This window comes from Diospyros lotus, chromosome 8 (genome assembly GCF_014633365.1).
Source record: "Diospyros lotus cultivar Yz01 chromosome 8, ASM1463336v1, whole genome shotgun sequence".
Lineage (NCBI taxonomy): Eukaryota > Viridiplantae > Streptophyta > Magnoliopsida > Ericales > Ebenaceae > Diospyros > Diospyros lotus.
The window spans coordinates 33,324,191-33,349,879 of record NC_068345.1 but is presented as its reverse complement, the minus strand read 5'-3'; the positions used below and the strand labels follow the sequence as shown (position 1 = coordinate 33,349,879).

Below are 25,689 nucleotides of genomic sequence, written 5' to 3'. Positions count from 1 at the left end.
TTGTGATGCTCAGCTTTCTCAGAAGCTAAAGCCAACAAAAAGTACCAGCCTTCACTAGTTAAAATCATCAACAGTAGTTAGAACTATGGTTTGTCACAAGGAACAATTTTTTAGGGTTGTTTGGCAATAGTTCCACTCTGCCAGCATCCATATCCCGATGTAAGTGAATAAAAATACCTGCCACAACCATCCATATTGTACATATGTATGTCTTTTTCTTTTCTTAATAACATAAGCATCCATTATTTATTTCCCCACATTATGTAGAATGGCTTCAATTGTCATCTTGGCTAGTGGTGCTTTGCTTACATGTATAGATAAAGGTAAAAAGAATGCCTTGTAGTTTCTGTTTTGAGTATAAACATTAACCAAACAAGGTCCTAGGAAATTCAATTCAGCTAGTAAAAGGACATAAAGTTTCATTTTGTTTCCAGATTACAGTCATCCCTAACCACGCACATGTGCTGAGTATAACATTGGTACAGAAAAGCTAATGGCAGCATGCAGAGCGAAAAAAAAAAATGGAGCTAATGGCAGCATTATTGCACCAGAAAGTATTAGTAAAGCTAAAAGAGGCTTTGCTGTAAAATATAACCTGAACAGCTACCCCATGTTTGTGTGGCCATTATGTTTACAAACAGATGTTAGTTTCTCCTTTCATCAAAAAAAAAAAAATACCAAACTCATAAAATAGGTAAAAATCACCTAGATTGCGATGGTACCTTCACCTAGACTTAAGATTTTGGAAATAGGCAGCAACCTCACCTGCCATTCATTTTCCAGTTAAGAGTAATATGTTTACGAACTCAAATGTACAAAAAAAATCCTTATTAAATGTAACATAGTCATTCAGCCTAAAGTTATAAAGTTGTGATGAGGAATTTAAATTTTTATGTTTGATAGGATATTTCATTTTCTGAATTATCAAATTTTGTTATATTTTGGATTGTTATGTTCTAGTTAGGTTTTAGCTTTTACGAGATAATTATAATTAGGATAAAATTCCGTAATGTTGTTAAAGTTAGGATTGAGTTTTGCCAATAAATAAGTGTTGGAGAGTCCTAGACTGCTAAGGAGTCTAACTGAGAGAAGAGATGTGGGCCTAAAAATAATTAGGTGCTGATAAGTAGAGATAAGGAGGATTTGGAGACTCAAGGGATAATGAAAACAGAAGTCCAGATAAGTCCCCAAAATTCAGGAGAATTTGTAGGAGTAGGCTGTGTATCTAATCTAATCTTGTATCAAACTTAAATTTATGTTGTATTTTATCTCCTAGTTGTTAGGTATAGATAGCATAGCAACTTGTATACGGGTGAGATTCACGATTACTCAATTAAGAGTTTGATTTTTCACAATCATTTTGATTCTCAGGTTCCTTGACCAAGGGACCTAACTTTGTTCATGGTATCAGAGCTTGGCTCTTTCTAGCCTAAGTATCCAGATTATATGGATACTCCAAGCCTCGAGAATGCAGCCCCTACTGCTGCAGAGTCATCCTCAATTCTACTCATCAACACATTGCAATTCCAACTGTTGTACTTCCTACCAACACCCTATCAATGGACAGCCACACCTTGCAAATCACACAACATAGATTGAACGGAAGAAACTTCAGGGAATGGTTTCAATTCGTCTTGTTGGTGATTAAAGGCAAGGGAAAATTTGGCTATCTCACCGAGGCTATTCCAACTCCACCAGAGGAATCCAGAGAATACCAACAATGGGAGGTAAAGAATTCTATTCTAATGGCTTGGCTTACTAACTCGATGGAGCCTAAGATAGGCCAACCCTGTCTATTCTAGAGGTATGGGATGCAGTCCAAGAAATTTGCTCTGATCTTGAAAACACAGCTCAGTGTTTTGAGATTAGAACAACAATCAAGACTACTAAATAGGGTAGTTTTGGAGTTACAGAATATTACAACAATTTGATGGAGCTATGGCAAGAGATGGATCTATTTTATGATCCAAAGTGGGAGTGTTCTATCGACAGCCAGAAATATAGCAAGATGTTGGAGAAGGAGAGGATCTTTGACTTCCTCCAAGCACTCAATTCATATTTGGATGAAGCTCCTAGGTACCAAGGCCATTACCATCTCTTCGAGAAGTGTTTGCAAAGGTCAAACGTGAGGAAAGCAGAAAGGTGGTCATGCTCCCAGCAACAGAACCAAATACAGGTCTGCTTTTGTTGCCACCAAAAAAGAGGACAACCATAGGGACAAACAGTTGTGTGAACACTGTAACCGGCCCTACCATACAAAAAATACATGCTAGAGGCTACACGAGAAACCACCAAACTGGAAACCCAAACCTAAAAGAGAAAATGAGAGGCCACCTTATGCAGCAGCAAGTATTCCCACGGGTGAAAAAGGTATGGGTGTGAATTTGACTACTGACCAGGTGGAATTTCTACAGGAATTGTTGAATGGCTCTCACATTGCAAAGGAATCAAATGATTTAGCCACTAATACCTCAACACCTATGGCCCAAAAAGGTAATCAGTTTCTGTCCTTAATTGCTAGGAAGATGAATAAAAGTTATTGGGTGGTAGATACCGAGGCCTCTGACCACATGACCAAATCTACAACCATGTTTGAGAAATTTGATATTGGAGATAAGGAATTAACCGTATTGATGGCAAATGGCACCGTGTCTTCAATCATGGGAAAATGGAGTGTTTGTGTGGTTGGTTTACAACTTGAATCTGTTTTATATGTGCCACACTTAAAGTGTAGTTTACTATATGTGAGCAAGCTAACAAGGGATATGGATTGCATTGTAACATTTTTTCCCTCATATTGTATCTTTCAGGGCCAATCTTCGAGGAAAATGATTGGCAGTGCTGAGGAGAAGGATGGACCATATTGGCTATCTGACAATAAGGTTATCCCTAATCAATTAACTCATAGGTTTTCTCTTACTGTTAGTTCGAAGTCTGAGATTTTGTTATGGCACAAACGTATTGGTCATCCTAGTTTTTCATATTTGAAACACTTGTACCCAAATTTATTTATCAATAAAGAGAAGTTGATACTTAAGTGTGATCATTGTATTCTTGCCAAACAAACTCATAGTACTCATCAACCAAACCCATACACTCCTTCTAAACCTTTTCACTTGATCCATTGTGACATCTGGGGACCAGCTAGTGTTCCAAACTTGAATGGTGCTAGATGGTTTGTAACCTTCATTGACAATCACACAAGAGTGTGTTGGGTATACCTAATGAAAAAAAAAAAAACTCTGAGGTATGTGCAATTTTTTAGAACTTTCATAAACTTATTATAAACGTGTTTCAATCCTCTATTTGTATCCTTAGGACTGACAATGGACAAGAAAATTTTTCTTACCCATTCACTCAATACTTTACTACCAATGGGATTTTTCATCAAAGCACTTGCCCCTATACTCCTCAGCAAAATGGGCTAGCTGAGAAAAAAAATCGCCATTTACTTAAAGTGGCTAAATCCCTAATGTTCACTAGTTCCACTCCTAATCGGTATTGGGGAGAAGTTGTCCTAACAGCCTCTTATTTGATCAATAGGCTGCCATCCAAGGTCCTAAATTATCAGACTCCTTTGCACAACCTCGAGTCTTATCTTTCCCCATGTTCGAATTCTCAATACTCTTTCTCCCAAAGTGTTTGTGTGTGTGATATATGTCTATCAAACCAGTCCTAATCATCACAAATTAGAACCACAAATTAGAACCAAGGGCATTCAAATGCATATTCATTGGTTACTCTCCCACCCAAAAAGAATATAAATGTTATTATCCTACATCACAAAAATTCTTTGTTTCTTGTGATGTAACATCTGTTGAAGATGAATTTTATCACTCAAGTACTCCATTGCAAGTGGGAGAAAATCACTGGGATCCTACCATGCCAATGCCTATCTCTTTACCTATTCCTTCTTCTCTTCCCAATAATGAATTTATTCAAACAGATGCAGCAGTTCATTCACAACCAGCAACCTTTGAACCTAACTCATCATCTCCTCAAGATCCTCAACCAACCTATCTACCAGCAGAACCAGAGGTAACTGATTCAGGGGAAGATCTATGTCCAGAAAAACCAATAAAAGTTTACTCAAGACGTGCTAAATATCTGGCTCCTCAACTCGGCTAATTGTTAGAACCAAAGGAAGGTCCAACAAATGAGGAGAACACTGCAGCCAACAATGACTTGAACATCCCTATTGCTATTAGAAAATGTGTAAGGTCTTGTGTTAAGTATCCAATATCAAACTACTTGACATATCCCAGGTTATCCCCTCAATTCAAGGTATTCACCACAACTATGGATGGAGTAGCTATTCATCAAAGTATTCAGGAAGCCTTGAGTGATCCTAAGTGGAAGGAGGCTATGATGGAGGAAAGGAAGGCACTAAATAGCAATCACACATGGGATCTGGTAGATTTCCCCAAGAACAAGAAGATTATAGGCTGCAAATGGGTGTTTACAGTAAAGTATAAATCAGATGGAAATATAGACAGGTATAAAGCCAAGTTAGTTGCCCAAGGATTCTCTCAAACCTATGAGATAGACTATGAGGAGACTTTTGCCCCAGTAGCAAAATTAAATTCCATAAGGGTGCTATTATCCATTACTGTGAATTTAGATTGGGAATTATTTCAACTTGACAACAAAAATGCATTCCTAAATGGAGAATTGGAAAAAAAGGTATACATGAAGATTCCAGACGGATTTGAGAAAGAAGAAAGAATTGGCAAGGTATGTAAACTCCACAGGTTTTTCTATGGGTTAAAACAATCTCCGAGAGCATGGTTTAAGAAATTTAGCTCTACCCTCACAAATTTGGTTACAAACAAAGTAAGGCAGATCATACACTCTTTATTAAACATGCTGCTAATGGAAAAAAATGCATCTTAATTGTGTATGTAGATGATATAATTGTTACAAAAGATGATACTCATGAAATTGCAGCTTTAAAACAGAGGTTAAAAGAGGAGTTTGAAGTCAAAAACTTGGGAAAAATGAAGTATTTTCTGGGAATGGAGGTGGCTAGGAGCAAACAAGGTATGTTCATTTCTCAATGAAAATATACTCTTGATCTCCTAAAGGATACAGGAATGTTGGCAAGTAAACCAAGGTCTACTCCTCTAGAGAGAAATTGGAAATATGTGAAAAATGATAGTGACCCACCGGTTGATAAAGGGAGGTATCAACGGCTAGTTGGAAGGATGATTTATCTATCTCTAACTCACCCCGACATTGCCTACACAGTAAGCATGGTGAGTCGATTCATGCATGCTCCTACTCAGCAACACTTAGCAGTTGTCTATCACATTTTGAAGTACCTAAAAGAAACACCAGGTAAGGGCCTTTTGTTTCAAAAGAGTGGTGAAAGAGGAGCTAAAGGGTTTGATGATGTGGATTGGGCAGGATCAGTTATGGATAGTCGGTCAACATCAGGTTTTTGTACAAAATTGTGGGGAAACCTAGTTACATGGAGAAGTAAAAAACAATCGTTGGTAGCAAGAAGCAACGCAAAAGCAGAATTTAGGGCAATTACCCAAGGCATTTGTGAGCTAATTTGGTTGGTAAGACTAATGGAAGGCCTACAAATACCTCTAACCTAACCAATAAAGTTGTACAGTGACAGTAAGTCAGCCATAAGCATTGTTAACAATCCGATGCAACATGATAGAATGAAACATGTCAGGATTGATAGGAATTTCATCCAAAGGGAAATTGAAGGAGGAGGAATCAAGCTAATCTATGTTTCTACAGCAGAGCAGGAGGCAGATGTGCTTACAAAAGCCATGTCAAGACCAGGCTTTAAAACACTTATCAACAAGCTAGGAATGAGAGATATATATTCCTTAGTTTGAGGAGGGGTGTTGGAGAGTCCTAGATTGCTAAGGAGTCTAACCGAGAGATGTGGGCCTAAAAATAATCAGGTGCTGATAAGTAGAGATAAGGAGGATTTGGAGACTCAAGGGATAATGAAAACAAGAGTCCAGATAAGTCCCTAAAATTCAAGAGAATTTGTAGGAGTAGGTTGTGTATCTAATCTAATCTAATCTTGTATCAAACTTAAATTTATGTTGTATTTTATCTCCTAATTGTTAGGTATAGGTAGCATAGCAACCTGTATAAGAGTGAGGTTCACGAATCAAGTGAGAGTTTGATTTTTCACAAACTCATTTTGATTCTCAGGTTCCCTACCTAAGGGACCTAACTTTGTTCAATAAGCGCATGCTGTAATTAGAAAATCGATGCCTTTGATTATATGAATAAAGAATTATTAATTTCCTCTCTTGAATTTTCTCTTTCTCACACAGGCTTCTTCTTCTTCTTCAATCTTTCTCAATTTGGTTCACATTTAAATGTTTTGACTCGAGGAACATCCATAATCAAATGAATGAAACCCAGCCAAAAACAATTCTCTCCATTTGCCAGCTGTCTCACATTACCACTTCATTACACCACCACACACCATCCCACTATCATAAATTCATAATATATATCCACCATGCTTATTCCCTCTCTTTTGCCAGCCTCTCCTCTACTATTATCTCCTTATCTTTATGATACTCCCATCTATCCTTCACAACCAACACCATAGCACCTTTTTAACTACTTAATGGCCCCAACACAACACCACAACCATTAACCTTAATCTCCTACTGACCAAAATCCTTGAAATGTTACTCTATTGACACTACTATCACCATCCTGCACTGTGAAACAGCTCCCTGGAACAATGACCAAATGAAGCACCATCATCACCTTCTCCAATAACACTATTGGCACCTCTCCACCACAATAATGTAGCATGAATCCCTTGAAAATAGTGCTGTACCCATACATGATACTATCAGGTCCATGTAAATATCATAGAAATCAAAATAGTACTGGACACATTCATACAATATCCAATTGTGATGATTTGCTTGAAACTCAATTTAGTTAAAAGTTTAAATCTGGGGGTTGATGAATGTGGATATCCATTCACATCCTTTAGATTGTAAACATGTGATGATGACCTTCTATCAAATTAAATACATTTTGCATGCGTGGTGTAAGACATGACATGGAATACAATCACTTCATAGAACACATAGCAATGGATAGGATGATTGGAGAGCAAGGATCCATGTAGCCAACCCCATTTAGTAGGGATTAAGACTTGTAACAATGATGATGGTGGTGTAACGGTATAAGACTAACAAACATCAATGACGCAAGAAAGGCCATCAATATATTTATGGAAGGATCCGACATGACAACTGAGGTGGAATGCTACCGGAGATGGTCTGAGAGTGTTAAGTGTAGTGTTATTTGTTTTGTATAAAAGAAATACTAGTTGCAGAACAGTTGATTGTAGTTACTATCGAATTGGTTAAGTTTGTCAGTCAGTTAGGGCTTGTCCAATCATTTTTTTACAGCTGTCAAGTACAATTTTGTCTCTAACAAAGTTAGTTGAGTACGCATATTGTTAGAAATCTGGAAACCTTTCCTTATTGTTAGAGTTTCCTTATTGCTAGAGTTTCCTTATTTTCAGAGTTTCCTTTTATTAGGATAAGATTCTGCTTTCCTATTTGTATCATTTCCCTTATTTGTCCTTCCCTAATTAAATTGACTAATCCCTTAGTATTTGGGCTTAGTTACCAAAATCGAGATCCACTCTTATATTTTAATCTCTAGTGTACAATGTCCAGAAATACACAAGAGAATATAGAACAGTATTCCATTCCACATGATATCAGAGCCACCATCCTTGGACTCTCTCGCAATCAGCCCTTCCTACTGATAATCAGCCTTACTGCCAGTTATTTTTCCCTTCTCTGTGCCTTCTGCAACTTGCCAATAATCGGCCTTGCTCCATTATCCGACGATGAGTGACTCAGGAAGTATTACCTCCATATCAACCAGGCCTGTTTCGCAGCATTCATTGAATGGAGAACTTCTGAATATGAGAGAATATTGACTTGATGGAAAGCATTATATTCAGTGGTCACAAATTGTGAAGACGCAGCTCAAAGGGAGAGGAAAGCTTAGCCACTTGGAGGTAACTCGACCTAGCGAAAAGGATCCCAAGTTTCAAGCCTGGGATGAAGAAGATTCCATAATAATGTCATGGTTATGGAGCTCAATGCAGCCTGAAATCAGAAAAAACTATATGTTCCTTCCTACTGCCATAGAGAAATTTGAGAAACTGTTCGTCAGCCATACTCCAAAGTTCAAGCAGTTATATTTGAACTCAAGACAAAGATTTCAATGACAAAACATGGTAATCTTTCAGTCACTGAATACTACAATGTCATGAAGGGACTTTCGCTAGAAATAGACCACTATCAGAACATACAGATCACATGCTCAACAGATACTACTATTCTTCAAAGCTATATGGAAAGGGATCAGATATTTGAGTTTCTAGCAGGTTTGACCATAGACTTTGATCAGGTCCAGGTTCAAATACCAGGAAAAGAGTGGCTACCATCATTAACTGAAGTCTTTGCTATTGTAAGAACTGAAGAGAATCAGTGAACAGTTATGCTTGAGACCCTACAAACAGAAGGGTCAGTCATAATATCAAAGGGGAACAAGGACAGCAGTAGCCTTGGATAACACCAAAGGTCAGATTTAGCAAAAACATCAAATTGAGATGAGGTATGATGTACTTACTACAAAAAGCCACAACATACAAGAGAGAACTGCTACAAACTCCATGGAAGGGCCCAAGTTCTCAATTGGACTAAGGGTCAACAGCAACCTCAAGCCAATCTAACAAATAGGAAAGGAACTCCCTCTCAAGAGCAGCCAAAGTTTGAACCTTTGCAAAGGGAAGAACTTGAAAAAATCAGGGCCTTTCTTGACTCTGTCTCTAAAGCTTCTGATGTGTGCTCATTAGCTCAATCAGGTGAGTGCCTAATCTCTGAAAACTCTAAGTTTCTGCTTATCATGGCTCGTGGGTTCTTGATTCAGGAGCAACTGATCATATGACATATGACCCAACCTGTTTTTGACGCCTACAAACCTTTCCCTAGTAATAGAAGAATGCTATTGCTGATGGATCTTCTATTACTGTTGCCGCCTAAGGACGTATAAGTCCAAGTCCTCAACTCACCCTAAAAGTTGTTCTCCGTGTCCCTAAGCTCTCTACCAACCTTCTCTCTGTCTGCTAACTCACCAAAAACTTACCTTGCAAAGTGAGTTTTTCTACTAACCAATGTGTTTTCCAGGACCTGAGAACGGGGGGGATGATTGGATTTGCTAAGAAATGGAATGGACTCTACTACCTTGAGGATTCTAGCAAGTTCAGTTGGGGTGATGCTCGGTTGGTGCTCTCTAAACTCCCAGCGCTTCCTTCAACTCCTCCCATCTTCAAACTCATCTGAAATTTGGCTTCAACATTTTAGGATGAACTTGGGGTGACGCTCGGTTGGTGCTCTCTAAAGCTCTCAGTGCTTCCTTCAACTCCTCCCATCTTCAAACTCATCTGAAATTTGACTTCAACATTTTAGGCTAGGACATCCTCTGTTCAGCTTACTCAAGAACATGTGTCCTTACTTTTCCAACATATTGAAATTGAGAATTTTCATTACAATATCTGTGAACTTGCTAAACATCATCGTGTTTCCTTTCCTTTGCATAATCAAAGAGCTTCTAAACGTTTCCTTTTGATCCATAGTGATGTGTGGGGACCATCAAAGGTTGTAAATCTTACCGGGGTTAGATGGTTTGTATCCTTTATTGATGATTGTACTAGAACTACATGGTTGTATTTTATGAAAGAGAAATCGAAGGTTAGTTCCATTTTTCAGCACTTCCATAAAATGATTGCTACTCAATTTGGATATCAATCAAGAGGATTAGGTCTGATAATGAAAGAGAATATTTTAATCAAATTCTTACACATTTTCTCCAAAAGGAAGGCATCATCCACAAATCCTCTTGTGTTGATACCCCCAAACAAAATGGGGTTGTTGAAAGGAAAAACAAACATCGTCTCAATGTCACTTGTGCACTCTTATTCCACACTCATGTCCTAAACACTTTTTGGGGGAAGTTCTTTTGACTGTTGTCAACCTCATCAATCAAGTTCCCTCTAAAGTCTTGGATAATAAGAGCCCTATCCTATCTGAATTTCATCCAAATTTCTTCCCTCATCACCAAATACCTCCTAGAGTCTTTGGATGCATTGCATTTGCTCATCTACAAAACCAAAACTACAACAAACTTGATCCTCGAGCTTTGCGATGTATCTTCATTGGGTACGCCCCTACTCAAAAATGTTATAAATGTTACCACCCATTGACCCATCAGGTCTTCGTTACCATGGATGTCACCTTCAATGAACAGGAACCTTATTTCCAGCCCTCTAATCCCTCTCTTCATGGGGAGACTTCATTGCAAGATCGAGGATTAGACTGCATACTACTACTTCCTCCACTACCACTTCCTTCTCCCACTCATACACCACCTTCTTCATCTCTATCTAATTCATTAGAGGACACTATGGCAACCGAATAACATCAGCCGATTAAACTAGCTCCAACCAAACTGCAAGTTTACTCAAGGAAACTTAAGTCCCATTCAGAACCAACACAAATCCTAGCAATTAAACCAGCATTGGGTAATGAAATCACTCAACCTACTTCATTTGTTGATGAACCTAAATTTTGTGATTTAGATTTACCTATTGCAGTGTGAAAACCTAGCAGGAAATGTACCTATCATCCCATCTCCCATTTTGTTTCACTTCACAAACTAACACCTAAACATAAAGCCTTTATCACTGCTCTTGATTCAGTTGCTATTCCCACCTCGGTAAGTGAGGCATTAGAGACTAAGGAGTGGGTACAAGCTATGAAAGAGGAAATGAATGCACTAAAGAAGAATAACACGTGGGAAGTTGTGACTTTACCTATGGGGAAGAAATTGATAGGATGCAAATAGGTCTACACTCTTAAGTATAAGGCAAATGGAACCCTTGAAATATACAAGGTAAGGCTGGTTGCCAAAAGATACACTCAGACTTATGGAGTTGATTACCAAGAGACATTTGCATCAGTAGTAAAGTGTTAGTGTTAGTGCCCTAATGCTAGATTTAGATGACATCTAACGGTGACAATTAGGGGGTAATGATATAAATCTTGCAAATATAATAATATGTTTTCATATTTGCCTTTGCTAAAAGCTGTTCGGTTACCGGATGGGGAGATGCACTGTGTGGCCTCTGTGCAGTAGCGTATAGAGGCAGGTGATTGCTAATAGGATCCATCAACCTCTGGCGCGAGACGAACATCCTATGCGATCAGTGGTGATGGTGGTTGTATGAATCTCTGGCCAGAGTACACTTGATTGGAAAGTGTTTTCAATGTAGGAAGAAGTTTCGATGCGTCATCTTGACCACACCACACTAAATCTTGGCATAGCTATCGAATTAGTGAGTTTGATCACTACATGACTCTCACTCGATCGGGATGTTAATCGATGGAGGGATTATAGTACACAGGAATTGAAAGCACAGATAAGTTCTCATTGAAGTTTGACTTCATTACTAGTAGGATCGCCCTGACATAATACTAGTTGTCACTCAGGATCTTTCGGGGTACTTCGAGGAGATGGAGGGATCATCGTTGTAGACCAAAGTGGTTGGTCGACGTCAAAGTGTTTGACGTGTCTCGATTGCTACTTAGTGGTGAACCTAGAAGGTCACACGCATATCCAAGTGTGGTTAACTAAGCGATTTTAAAGTTGTGATTAATGATCGTCATTAATGGTTAATGATAACATCGTTAAGAGTTAACGGATTGGGTTCAGAATTAATTGGAGTAACTGTCAAGAGTTGACAGGCATGCTGTTAAGAGTTAACGGATTTGGAATTAATTGGAGTAACTGTCAAGAGTTGATAGGCATGCCGTTAAGAGTTAATGGATCAGGGTTTTGGAATTAATTTGAGTAACTGTCAAGAGTTGACGGGTATGCCGTTAAGAGTTAATGGGGGTCTCGGTTTCATCATGAGATGGTGAAAGTGTCATTAAGAGTTAATAACGAGGCCTAGATGCAATTTGGAGAAACTTAAAGCAAGGAAAAGAAATTGTCGACAGCCCTATATGAACTATCAACAATTTGCTAGAAATCTGAAGGAAACTATCGACAGCTTCCCTTGAACTGTCGACAATTTCTGTCGCGAATGTCGAGAACCAGCACGTCTTCTTTGTCGTTTCTATGCCGATTTGGACTACACGTGGCTGAGGGCTTCAACAAGAAGGACGTCCTTCGTCTTTGGAGGTTTGGGTGGTCTCCCCTGTGTCCCCTCACGCTCCCTTGTGATCGTTTGTCCATATTAGGCATTTTAGGGTTTTGGTTTTGCATATAAAAAAGGAAAGAAGAAGCAAAAAAAGATATAGAGAAGGCATTGGCGGCTAGGTTCTTTTCTCTCGGCCATTGTGCCCTTCTTCTTCCTTCTTCCAATGCCAAAAACCCTAGCCCATTGTTTCCACTTGTTGCTCCAACCATTTCTTGTTTGCTTGAGTAGAAATCCCATTCCAATGAAGAGTTTATTGGATTGGAAATTTTTATTTTGAACCCTATATCCAGCTTGAATCACCCATAGGAGACTTGTCTAGCACATGGGTCTTCCTATGGGGTTCTCCTGTATTTTCGGGAGATGGGCTAGTCACCCAGTTTGTTGTTCGGGGCAGTAGGAGATTGCCCGGTGGACTGTTCGTGAGCTGTTGGAAGCAAGGAGTTGCTGCCATTGGAGGAGGTTTTTAGCCCCTACATCGAAACTGATATCTCCGTAAGGTATATCTCTAAACGTCCTATGGAATGGTTTCAATTTTATGCATATGATTGTATGATACCGAGTCTTGCAAGGTGGTTTTGTGCCTTATTCTGCTGCGCACTTGATGTGTTTTTCGAAAAAGTTTTTGAAATCCAAAAACCCTTGCATTTAGTACACCAAGAGTTGGCGTTCCCCAACATAAAGATGAATTCGGTACAAGTATTACTCTCCCTTGCAGCTAATTTTAATTAGTGTTTGCAGCAATTTGATGTGAAGAATGTGTTTCTACATGGAGAGCTAGAAGAGGAAGTATTTATGGAGCCTCCACCAGGTTTTGACAAGAACTTTGGAGCTAATCAAGTGTGTACACTAAAAAAGGCTTTGTATGGTCTCAAACAATCTCCAAGAGTCTGATTTGGCATATTTACAAAAGTAATCCGTAGAATGGGCTACAAGCAAAGTAGGGGAGACCACACACCATTTATTAAGCATTTAAGTCAAGGTATGGTTATTGCCCTTTTGGTGTATATTGATGATATAATTGTGATTTGGGATGATTCTAGCCAAAGAATTTGAGATCAAGATCTCTGCAAGCTCAAATACTTCCTCAATATTAAGGTGGCCTATTCTAAAAAGGGCATCTTCATATCTCAAAGAAAGTACGTTGTGGATCTTCTCAAAGAAACTGGAAGTCTCAATAGCAAGGCAAGAAGTAGTCCTATTGATCCAAACTACAAGATAATTGGAAAGGGAGAAAGTAGTGTGATTGATAAAGGAAGATATCAAAGACTAGTGGGTAAACTTATATATCTATCCCATACAAGGTTGGACATAACTTTTGTAGTTGGAGTGGTAAGTCAATTCATGCATGATCCTAGAGAAGAACATATGCTTATTGTCTTCAGAATCCTCCATTATCTTAAGGCATCTCTAGGGAAAGGTATCCTATTCAAAAAAAGTACCAAGTTGATTATTGAAGCCTATACCGATGATAACTATGCTAGGTCTCTCACAAATAGAAGGTCCACATCAAGTTATTGCACTTTTTTGGGAGGGAACTTAGTTACTTGGAGAAGTAAGAAACAGAGTGCGGTTGCTCAATCTAGTGCGGAGGCTGAATTTAGAGCAATGGAAAATGGGGCATGCAAACTTCTATGGCTCAAGATCATTGTTGAAATCTCAAAGTTAAGCAAGAAGGGACCATAAGACTTTATTGTGACAACAAGTCAACCATTAATATTGCTCACAATCCAATTCAACATGATTGAACCAAACATATTGAAGTAGATTGGCACTTCATAAAGTAAAACCTTCACTGTGGATTGATTAGTACTCCTTACACTCCAACTAATGACTAGCTAGCTGATGTCTTAACCAAGGGACTATCAGTGTCAAGATTTTAGGAAATTATTAACAAGTTGGGAATGGATGATATACACTCAACAACTTGAGGGGGAGTGTTATGAAATTGGAAACCATTACTTATTGTTAGAGTTTTCTTATTTTCAGAGTTTCCTTTTATTAGGATAAGATTCTGCTTTCCTATTTGTATTGTTTCCCTTATTTGTCCTTCCTTGATTGAGTTGACTAATCCATAAGTATATGGGATTAGTTACCTAAATCGAGATCCACTCTTGTATTTAATCTCTAGTGAACAATGTACAAAAATACAAGAGGGGATATAGAGCAGTATCTTTTTCACACATATATATTTACTCAACTGCTCTTCTAATTTGGTTATTGAGAAATAATCTTCAGTGAAGTTTCAGCTCTCTCTCTCTCTCTCTCTTTTCCTTTAATTTTCTTTCTTTATCCTTCATAGAAGCTCTCGCTTCATGGCATCAGAGCCAACAACCAGCATCTATGGCTGAAAATTTTCCTTTTCTTCTGCCTTGCCATCTGATATTTCCTCCATAGCAAGAGCTCTCAATTACAGTCCTATCCAACTAGATAGAGACAACTATCTGTTTTGGAAAGCTCAAATCTTAGCGACAATTAGGGCTTTCAATTTGATCTCCTTCATCAACAAATCAGAGAAATCTCCAGTCAAATATCTGCCAAATCCTAATTCTGATGATTCTAACGCACAGAAAGTAAATGAAGAATATCTCACTTAGCTCAAATCAGACCAATTACCCCTAGGATGGATTTTCTCTACAATCAACAAAGAAGTTCTAGCTCAGGTGAATCATTGTGAATCTTCAGCACAATTATGGTATACTCTTGAGAACTTATACTCTCAGCAAACATTTGCCAAGTCTTTTCAGATAAAACAACAACTAAGATCCACAAGAAAGGTTCCCTATCTGTGAATGACTACATCTTGAAGATTAAAACAATAGGACATGCCCTTGCTGCAATTGGTGAACCAATCAGTGAGAAAGATCTTTTCTTAGCTATTCTGAGTGGACAAAACAGTGATTATGAAACTGTTGTTACTCTAGTTACCTATCAAATGGATAATATTAACCTAGAGAAGGTTTAATACTTAATGTTCATGCATGAACAACAACAATTATCTGTTAAGAACTCTTCTTCATCTTCAGCCCTAATTTTGATGGAATTACTTCAATGAATGTAAATATTGCCTCTCACCAGTCAAAGAATGACAGTAGTAATACTAGCAATAGAGGAGGTTTTCCCAATAGAGGAAGCAGAGGTCGAGGCATATCTAACACTAGGAAGATATATTGTCAATTGTGTGGGACACCATGTTATTTTGTTGACAAATGTTACATTGGTTTGACAAAAAATTTCAACATTTTTCCAGTCAAAATTCTTGAAGAGAGGGATTATCTCAGTCTGATTCAAGAGCTGGTTATATTCCTAAGCAAGACAGATTCTATTGAAGGTTCTCACTATAACAATCCCTCTGATAACCTATTTGATTCTCCAGAAACTTGCAGTGATCCATCTTGGTTTGTTGATTTTGGGGCAATAAACCACATTACCTCTAACCTTCATAACCTCACTCTTCACTCTCCTTATCAACACATTGACAAAGTAGCAATTGGTAATGATAAGAAGTTATCCATTTCAAATGTTGGTCTTAGTCAACTTTATACTCAAACTAAACCTACTTCTATTGTTTTTCTTTACCTAATGTGCTTCATGTTCCTCACATGACTAAAAACCTTAATAAGTGTTTCTCAGCTCACAAAAGATAATAATGTGATGGTTGAGTTTCATAAAGGAACTTTACTACTCCGAGGGTTTGCTTAAGGATGATCTCTATCAATTGGTACCTGCATCGAGTTCTGTTTCTGCTTGAGCATCTATAAGAGCACCTTTGTCTCATTTGCGTGAAGATGTAGATCTATCAATTCTAGAATGTCAGTTTGAAATCCCCATCTTGTCATGTCACTTCTCTGAATAAAAACACAGCAACAAAGAAAACTGTGTGTGATCATGGCCCACCAAATTAGGGCATCCTTCTTTTTCTGTACTGCAAATGATCTTGAATAAAATTCACTTCGCTAAGTATCATCAGTTTCAGGCAGCTCGGCAGGCCTCATCCTCCGTAGCTTCTATTGCCCAGGGATCTCTTTCTTCTACGCGGTCACCCACTTGTACTTCTCATATATGTCTTACTCATGCTCAGCTTACTCCTTGGATTCTAGATTCTGCTACTTCAGAGCGTATTTCTAGTAATAAATCTTTATTCTCTCATTTTGATTCCTTTACGTCCCTTCCTCCTATCAGTGTGGCTAATGGGCCTAAAACCCTTCCCACTAGTATCAGTAGGGCTGATCCACTTCCATCTATTTCTCTTAATTCTATTTTACATGTTCCTAGTTGCCCATATAATCTCATTTCTATTAGTCGATCTCAATGAGCAGAAGAAGCAAAGAGACAAGTTGTTTATGGTGCTTACCCTTGCAGGCCTAGGGCCCAATATGGAGGATGTTCGCACTCAAATCCTGAGTAGTCCCACTATACTTACCATGGAAGAGGTGTTTGCTCAGATCCTTCGTAGTACACAAACATTTTTTGAGGCTTTAGTTGGAGAGTAGTCTATACTTGCCTCTCAGACTCTTGGATCTTCCTCTGAGATTAGTCCTGGAGGTGGTCGTGGTAGAGGTGTTGGGCATGATTTCAATGGTAAGCGCCCTTATTATAATTATTGTCATCAAGGATACATATTATGCACTCCATGGTCACCCTCCCAAAGCCAATGTTGCAATTCCTACGGGTGCAGACACACAATCCATGGTACCTAAAACCACTCATACGAAAGCGACCAAACCAACACCGAGGAGATTGCTTTAAGCCATATAAGGACTTCTTCAAGTGACAAACCAGTTGAGACTCCCCTTGAGCAACAAAACTAAGAGGTTGCTCCATAGACACTTCCTCTTGAAGGTCGCCATGAAAAAGAGCACTTTTAATATCCAGCTAATAAAGAGACCATTGTTGAATAGAAGCCATAGCAAGAAAAACACGAACAGAAGCAATCTTAGCCACGAGAGATAATGTATCACCATAATCCAAGCAAAAAATTTAAGTATAGGCCTTAGCAACTAACCGAGCCTTCAAACGATCAACAGAGCCATCCAAACCAACCTTAACTATAAACACCCACCGACAACCAACAATCGACTTCCCCAGAGAGAGAATAACTAGATTCCACATCTCATTAGCCAGCAAGGCAGACATCTCCCCATCCATGGCATGTCGCCAACCAGGGTAAGAACGAGCTTCAACATCTGTCTTAGGAATAGAAACAAAAGAGAGAGCAAATACAAAAGCATAATAAATAGGCGACAAATGGTGATAGCTCACAAAAGTATAAATGGGATGAGAATTTCGAGCGAAACGTGAACAAGAGCTTGGGAAGAGTCAGAGGGAGACGGAATAATGGCACTAGCTGGATATTAAAAATGTTTTTCTTCATGGCAACCTTCAAGAGCAAGTGTATATGGAGCAACCTCCTGATTTTGTTGCTCAGGGGGAGTCTCGATTGGTCTGTCACCTGAAGAAGTCCTTATATGGCCTAAAGCAATCTCCTCAGCGCTCGGTTTGATCACTTCAGTTCTGTCATCCAATCTTTTGGTATAAATAGAAGTAAAGCTAATCATTTTATTTTCTATTACCATTCTCCTAATGGAGTCATATTATTGGTGGTGTACATAGATGACATTGTTATTGCAGGAGATGATGAGGTCAGTATTGGGTAGTTGAAGACTTATTTGCATTCTCAGATTCAGAACAAGGACTTGGGCAGGTTGAAATATTTTCTTGGAATTGAGGTAGCTCAATCTTCCATGGTGTGTGCATCTCTCAAAGGAAAGTATCCCTTAGATATTTTGGAAGAGACAAAATGCTTGATTTTCAGCCTATTGTTGCTCTTATGGATCCTAATGTTAAGCTTGTACCAAGACAGGAGGAGCCATTGGAGAATCCTTGGCGATATAGGAGGCTAGTTGGGAAGCTTAATTACCTCACCATTACATGGCCAGACATCTCTTTTGCTGTTAGTGTAGTAAGTCAATTCTTGGACTCCCCATGTGATAGTCACTAGCACGCTTTAGTGCGTATCTTGAGATACATTAAAAGTGCTCCTAGTAAAGGCTTGTTGTTTGAGTAACAAAGGACACAAGCAATTTGTTGGATATACTGATGCAAATTGGGCTGATTGTCCTACAAATAGGCATTTTACCTTAGGTTATTGTATCGTGGTTGGAGAAAATTTGGTATATTGGAAGAGTAAGAAGCAAAATGTTGTGGCTAAATCTAGTGCAGAAGCGAAATATCGAGCCATGGCTTTAGCCATATGTGAGTTGATTAGGCTCTAACAACTTCTTAAGGAGCTGAAATTTGGAGATTCAGGGCCTATGCAGATTATTTGTGATAATCAAGCGACTCTTCATATTTCCTCTAATCCAGTTTTTCATGAGCGGACCAAACAAATAGAGATAGACTGTCACTTTGTGAGACAGAAATTGATTTCTGGAGAGATTAGTGCCTCATTTGTTGGCTCTAATGACCAACTAGCTAATCTTCTTACCAAGGCACTACGGGGTCCACGGCTTGCCTACATTTGTACCAAGCTAGGCACATATGATATATATGTGCCCGCTTGAGAGGCAGTGTTAGAACTAGTGTTGTACATATATCATATATATGCTAGATAGTGTTGTACATATATATTAGAAAGATAGGTTGTCCCATGGCTGTACCTTGTAGATTGGGGTGTGTGTGTGTGTGTGTGTATACCTCATTGTGAATAAAATATCAAAATATACTTTTCTCCTCTCAAAATACAACACAACTCTTCTCTTTCCTCTTGTGAATCATGTAAACTTGGCAAACTACTTCAGGTTCCTTTCACTAACTATGAAATTACAGCCAAGAAACCTTTAGAATTAATCTATTCAGATATCTGGGATCTAGCTCCTAATGTCTCTACTGAGGGCTATAGATACTATATCATCTTTATAGATGCCTATTCCAAATATGCAAGGCTATATCCATTGAAACTGAAGTCTAATGCTCTTTATGTTTTCATTGTCTTTCACAAATTTGTTGAGTTACAATACCACTCAAAGTTAAAAGCTCTACAATCTGACAATGGAGGGGAATTTCAAGTCTTCTTACTATATCATAAATGTCATGGTATTCAACATTGTTTGACTTGTCCTCATACTCATCAACAAAATGGAGTTGCTAAGAGGAAGCATCAGCATATTGTTGAAATAGGTCTTATAGTGTTAGCTCATGCTCATATACCTTTAAAATTCTAGATAGAAGCCTTTCAAACAGTTGTATATACAATTAACCTTTTGCCAACTTCTCCTATAAATTTTGCCTCTCCCTTTGAGCTCCTTTACTACAAACAACCCAATTACCTATCCCTTCAACCATTTGGGTGTGTTTGTTTTCCTTAGCTTAGACCCTACAACAAACACAAGTTTGATTATTAGTCCACCATGTATTTTCATTGGATATAGTCATGTGCAAGCTAGGTACAAGTGCTTGCATCCCACGGGTACAGGCATTTATATCCCAAGCTTGGCCTAGTAAGCCCTGAAGGCATCTCTTTGAAAGAGTCCACCAGGTTATTCCATCTTCGGGGTTCTAATTAGCCTTTGATGATGTGGCATACATGTGGCATGGTGACATGGCATCCAGACACATCAAACATTTTGTTAATTTTTATGTTAAACTTGTGTAAATATGGATTGAATGATATCTTTCAAATCAGGTATACAAGCAGTGATTTCAAATCCAAAGGTTAATCATACTCTGACAACTTTACGTAAGGCAGAGTTTGGTTTTTTGGGAGTGATAGTGGAAAAGTTGACAAATAAGTCACCCTTACTGCCAACTCCTTTTCATTTGTATATATTGCAAATTCCAATTTGACTAGAAAATTATCTTTACTCCTTCGTTCATATGTATTTCATACATTCTATATAATATCGGGAGTTGGGGAAATACTTTATCATATTAATTTCTACTTTACCTTCTCAGAGTTCATTCTCCGGTGGAAAAGCTAACAAATAAGTCACCCTTACTGCCACTCTACAAAACCATACATGAGATTTTCACCTCACACGACTCCTCGTTCAATTCTTTTGAAGTATTATTGAATCCTCAAAACTACTTCGATATCTTCTATCCACAGAGTTTTTGTGAATCCATACGATTTGTTATTTCAATGTTTTTTTTATGGTTGTCTTGTCATACTATATTTATAGGCATAGCTAATTAAGTGCATAAATATAACTTCTTTGTTGTGTCAATATCTTCATTTAAATCTTGTCTCTCACCTCTATCAGTTTATGTGCACATTTTTTAATCTTATATGTTTCTAACTACCAAAAAGCTTGGTTCCTTGGCCAACTAATTTCAAAAGTGGTCTAAACTTCGAGGGATTAGAGAAGTGGTTGATCAATATAGTTATTTTGACCTACTCAATGATTGAAATCCTTACGTTATCAACCTCTCTATATATTTGGTGACAATCATTAAGCACTTAGAAGTCCAAATCTCAATGGTCTCCATACTATGATGGTGTCCATTGGTAATGATCACAGAAGTTTAAGCCAACTTCATTTAGTGAATGGGCTTTGCTGAAATGAATTTATTGTATACCAAATTATTTACTTAATAAAGAATTTTGTCCAAAAATAAGCTTTAACCGACTGTTTTTTTATAGCCGTTCTGGAGGTGACAGAAACCCCTCTAACTTCAACCACCTGATGGCAAGTGTGTAAAGTCTCAAATAGAGGTTCACTAGCTCTAGGCAGTTAGAGTGCTTCTTTGGTGTATTGGTTTCTTGACCAGATGTTACCTAATATAAAGGGGTGTTTGGATTGTTAATCAAGGAAAATAAGAGATAGATGGACTGGATATATCAATAACTGGCCATTTCTTTTTGGAGACAAATAGCAAGGCCTCGCGTCATTTCCTAATCTAACAGTAAAACCATCATCCGAGTAGTTGAGGAAGCTAGTAGAATCTTGGAACTAAAAACCACTAATGATAGCCATCTAAGTTTTAACCATATTCAAATATCTCACTTATTCCAACCCACGGTCACCCCCAGGCAGATTATGGACAGCACCAGGATGATAATACTCTGATTCAGCTCCAATACTACCTGTAGCACCAAGGTTCCTCAGTCAAACGTACTAAGGTTAATATTTGAGATTCTAGGATGAAGCCCAAGACCATGCTGCTGTATTCCCCAAATTGGGGGCCATGACAAAGGCTACTAAGTTTTACGGTCTCTTGTCCAACACAAGCAAAGAAGAGGAAATGCCAATCAAAAACCACATTGTGATCAAGCTCCAAGCTCTTGAACGTGCTGTCAGTTTTCTTGATCTTCAAGAGGTACTTTGACCTTTCTCCATGCATAAATTATAGGCAATGACATGACTGTATTTGAACTCTCAGACCATACTTTCATTGGTAACCAAGAGAATTTCTACCCGTTTTATGAAGTATACTATTTCTATCATTTAATTTGCAGCAAAGTTCCACTTCTTCTCTAACCACCGAAGAAAGGAGTTGACACTTGAAGAAACCTATTTTAAAACCTTCACGGGATAGGTTTTAGTTTGCCAAACCTCAAAGGACAAAGGAGGTAGTGCAACTTAATGCTTACATATAATACCACTCAGGAAATTTATCGCATTTATGAATTCCTTAATAATTTATCAATGTAGGGAACATGATCGAAAGAAAATGGGTATAGCAAAGTGGACCCGTGCCACCTTGATTTGTATTTTGTAAGTACAAACATACATGGCATTTGGCATCTCAGTTTAGGGACATGATATCACAAAAAGGCCAAAAATTCCTTCAGCATGTAACAAAAAAATAGTCTATAAGGTGAGAAACACCAAACAGTACTTAAGATTTGAATTACCCTGTGCTCTGATCACCTCACCTAACAATCATAGCACATACATGTTGAATGCTGCAACCATGGGGCAGATCGCCCTATTCAGAATACTTTATATGTGGTGAATTTACAAAGAACAAACAAAAAAACACTGAAGAGTTATACTTCAATTAACCCTTTCATTAGAAGTTGGCCAACAAGTTCACAAGTTTGAATGTAAAACTTACCAGAGAATGGTTATGAACTGTTCCTTAGGGGGCCCCCTAAACTCATCATTTATCCGATGCTCCAAAATCCACACAACTATCCCGACAACAATGAAAAAAGCAGCAGTAACTCCCCACATTAATGGTGTAAAAGGCTGCAAGAAAGCCCAAGCACCAGTGTTAAGCTTCCTAAATGGGGCCAATACAACCAGTCCAGATGCAGCATATGGCAATGTAAAATCCACTATCTTTGTCCTGTTTGTGACAATGGCAATGTCACCTACAGCACCATCGTATACCTGTAATAATTACATAAACAAAGAATTAGCCAGTCACGAAACTAACTCTATTTATTTGAACAGTAAATTTTATTTTATATGCGCACTCACACCCTCTGCGAGCAAACGTGTGAGCTCTGTGTAGCTTGGGTTTTCCTTTCCATCCCCAAAGGAAATAAATTGATACGGAACAGCATATGGTAACAGGCTGACAGCAGCTGTAAATACATCTATGCAGAAGCCTTTAAAATTATCAGTGCCTTGCGTTTGTGATACAAATTCCCGGTAACTCACCCGATTTGGTACTGCAATTTTTAACCGTTTTCCATTATTTGGGAAAACCCAACCACGAGGTTTATCTGTTGTATCTCCAGGCCAAATGACACTGTACAGTTTTTGGTTTGCACTTGAACGATTGGGTGGGAGTGAGTAGAGATCCTCGGGGGGTATAGTTGATAAGCCAGAGTAGTTAGACCAGTAACCAATCCGCCTAAATGCATTCCCTATCACATTAATAACATCATATGAAGGAAGAATGAGACTCCGATCAGGATTAAACTGGACAGGACCAGTCAAACCAACGAAATTACTATGCAGGATATTCTTAAGTAGGCGTGCTCCTCCATCAAAAATACTCATTGCCTCAAGGTGGAGATTACTCCCTTCAACAGAATGCAATCTAGAATCATTAGAAAATGATATAATCCCTCCCTGCTTGAAAAATGAATTAAGAGCATGGGCAATCAGCCAAACAGTATCATAAGCATAGAGTCCATAAGAATTTAGCCCAAAAGAACCACCAGTCAATCTGTTCCATCTAGAGAAGAAAACTTTCTTTCTATCTGAATTTGGCGTGTGTGCACGCAAAACAAGTACCCCTTGCAATGTGTCCATGGTATCAGTGGGAAGAGGTGAGGATGAATCTAACACAGAAGAAAGCCAATCAGTAGCTATCCAAACATACCCATTCTCCATCATTCCAAGATACTGAGCCACGGAAAATACCAAAAAACCTGAATCACGATTCACATGAAGAACAATAACTCGAGATTCCAACATTGCAACCTGAACAAGAATACTCATTATGTCACCCCAACTCACTGTAGACACTGGGCGGATCCCAGCCTTGTAAGTGACTTTACAACGCCTCGCAGCAAGCGCGTCATCTAATGCTGACACACCATTCCTTCCGTAGTCATCATCAAGGAATATCGCAATAACTTCCTTCCAACCATAATAATCAACTATCTCAGCTACTGCGGTCATTTGGAATAAATCACTTTGCATCATTTGAACAAAATAAGGGAACTGAAGAGAAGATAGAGTGGGGTCTGTAGCTCCAAATGAAACCAAGGGAACACGAAGTTCATTTGCAAGATTCGATACCATATGGGCAACTACAGAAGATTGTGGACCTATAATTGCAACAACATCAGTCTCCATTAACTGCAAGGCTGCAAACAACAACTCATTATCAGTCAACTCCTCTAAAACAGAGTTGTAAAATGAATTAAAATACAAGGAAACAACTAGGCTCCATTTGATTGGTGAAAAAAAATGCAGGAAAACAAGAATAGTGAAATTCTTTCCTCTTCCTGGGTTGAGCTTGACAAAACCTTCACTAAACAAGCCTAACTCAACTAGTTGGTTACCTGGGACGGCCTTCGTTTTTTCAGGATTGATATAAAATATAACATGTTGTACAGAATTTCTGTTCTTCCGTTTGCCTACTTTTCCCAGCAACCAATTCAGAGCTAGTGAAATTTGAAACAAACGGTATAAATTTATTACCTCCAACCATGCCAAGAAACCCACTGCAATTAGAATCTTGCATCTGTACCACTAGTTTGGTTCCGGGAAGAATACTTGAATTGGAGTTGACATCTTTCACAGCCTCCTGAATTGCAATCTTGGCTACTCTACCAATGGTAGAGTCAAACGAAAAAATAGTTCCAATATTCACAACTGGAGGTCTTGAAGAAACATTCCCGCTTAACCCATTTGCCAAAAGACCAAAATGAAGTAAGAACAATGAAAGAATCCAAAGCAGGTTCATTTTAGATGGATGGGCACTGCTATCTTTCTACCCCCTAAAATGAATCAAATCACCTGCTTCAGAAGAGAACCCCTTGCAAATCGACTCATGGGTTTGGGTAATTCGTAGGAAAGGTTCGACAAAATGTCATGAAACCCATTAGTTTCCATGAACATAGAACATGAGGAGACAAACAGAACCCAAAACGCAGTAAAGCAGACGAAAAAGGAAAGGAAAGTCACGGTAACGGATAGCAGAAACAAGAATTAGATTCTCTTGTCAAATGAAAGCCCCAAAAAAGATAAAATTAACAACCATCAGCCTTAAATGGAATTTGGACAGAATCAAGCACGTTGTGACCTCGAGAACCATGAAATCCGAAACAAGGAAAAAAGGAAACCCCAGTTCAAAGCCAAAATGGAATGGGGAGGTGGCTTGGGCGGTTGGTGGTGGAAACAACAAAACACTGAGAAGCTCACCTGAAAATAATTAAAAATCAAAAAAACGAGCAGCAATGGAATAAAGTGGAATAGAAAATGACCGGTTACTTGTCCTCCCCTTTCAATTGAGGAAAAAGATGGATAAGCTGGAGTGGATTCAGAGTTTGAAATTGAGTGGGATTCTGCAAGTTAGATGGATGCCACGGCAAGAAGGCAGAAGAAGGAAGAAGGAATGGAATCCAAATTCACGTGGAGAAGTTAACAGGTTATTATCAGCTTTGGACTTCAGTGAGAAGAAACAGACACTGGATCTTCAGACCTTGTTATAAAGAAAATTCCAACTTGGCAGGAATATCTTCTTCACTGTAAATAACTCGAATGCAGTCAATAATTCGTGAATTTAACCTTAATTACTACCAAAAAACTTAACTTTGTTTGAGTTTTTATTTTTATTTTTTTAACAGTAACATTTATTTGTTGTTTAATTTTAATTATGAATCACACTCTAACATTGTTATTAAAATATAAAATGACAAGTTAATGCATATAAGGTGGCTAAAATTATCCTCTCAGTATTTATTTTATTTTTTGTTATTTCATTCTTTTATTTTGTGA

The 25,689-nt window shown here is 38.4% G+C and overlaps 1 protein-coding gene across 5 annotated transcripts in view; it reads right to left on the bottom strand.

Annotated features, from left to right (window-relative positions):
* LOC127807565 (glutamate receptor 3.3) overlaps positions 1-25,350 on the bottom strand; it is a 45,047-nt gene extending 19,697 nt beyond the window's left edge. For all 5 annotated transcript variants that reach the window (XR_008024736.1, XM_052345522.1, XM_052345523.1 and 2 more), the window contains exons 1-3: positions 24,391-25,350; positions 22,711-24,053; positions 22,343-22,620 (exon numbers count right to left, since the gene is read on the bottom strand). Coding sequence is in view for 4 of the 5 variants with exons in the window: in XM_052345522.1 (XP_052201482.1) it covers positions 22,343-22,620; positions 22,711-24,053; positions 24,391-24,655 (1,886 nt within the window). In the remaining variant the exon portion in view is untranslated. The remainder of the gene's footprint in view (positions 1-22,342; positions 22,621-22,710; positions 24,054-24,390) is intronic.
* Positions 25,351-25,689: the final 339 nt, after the last annotated feature.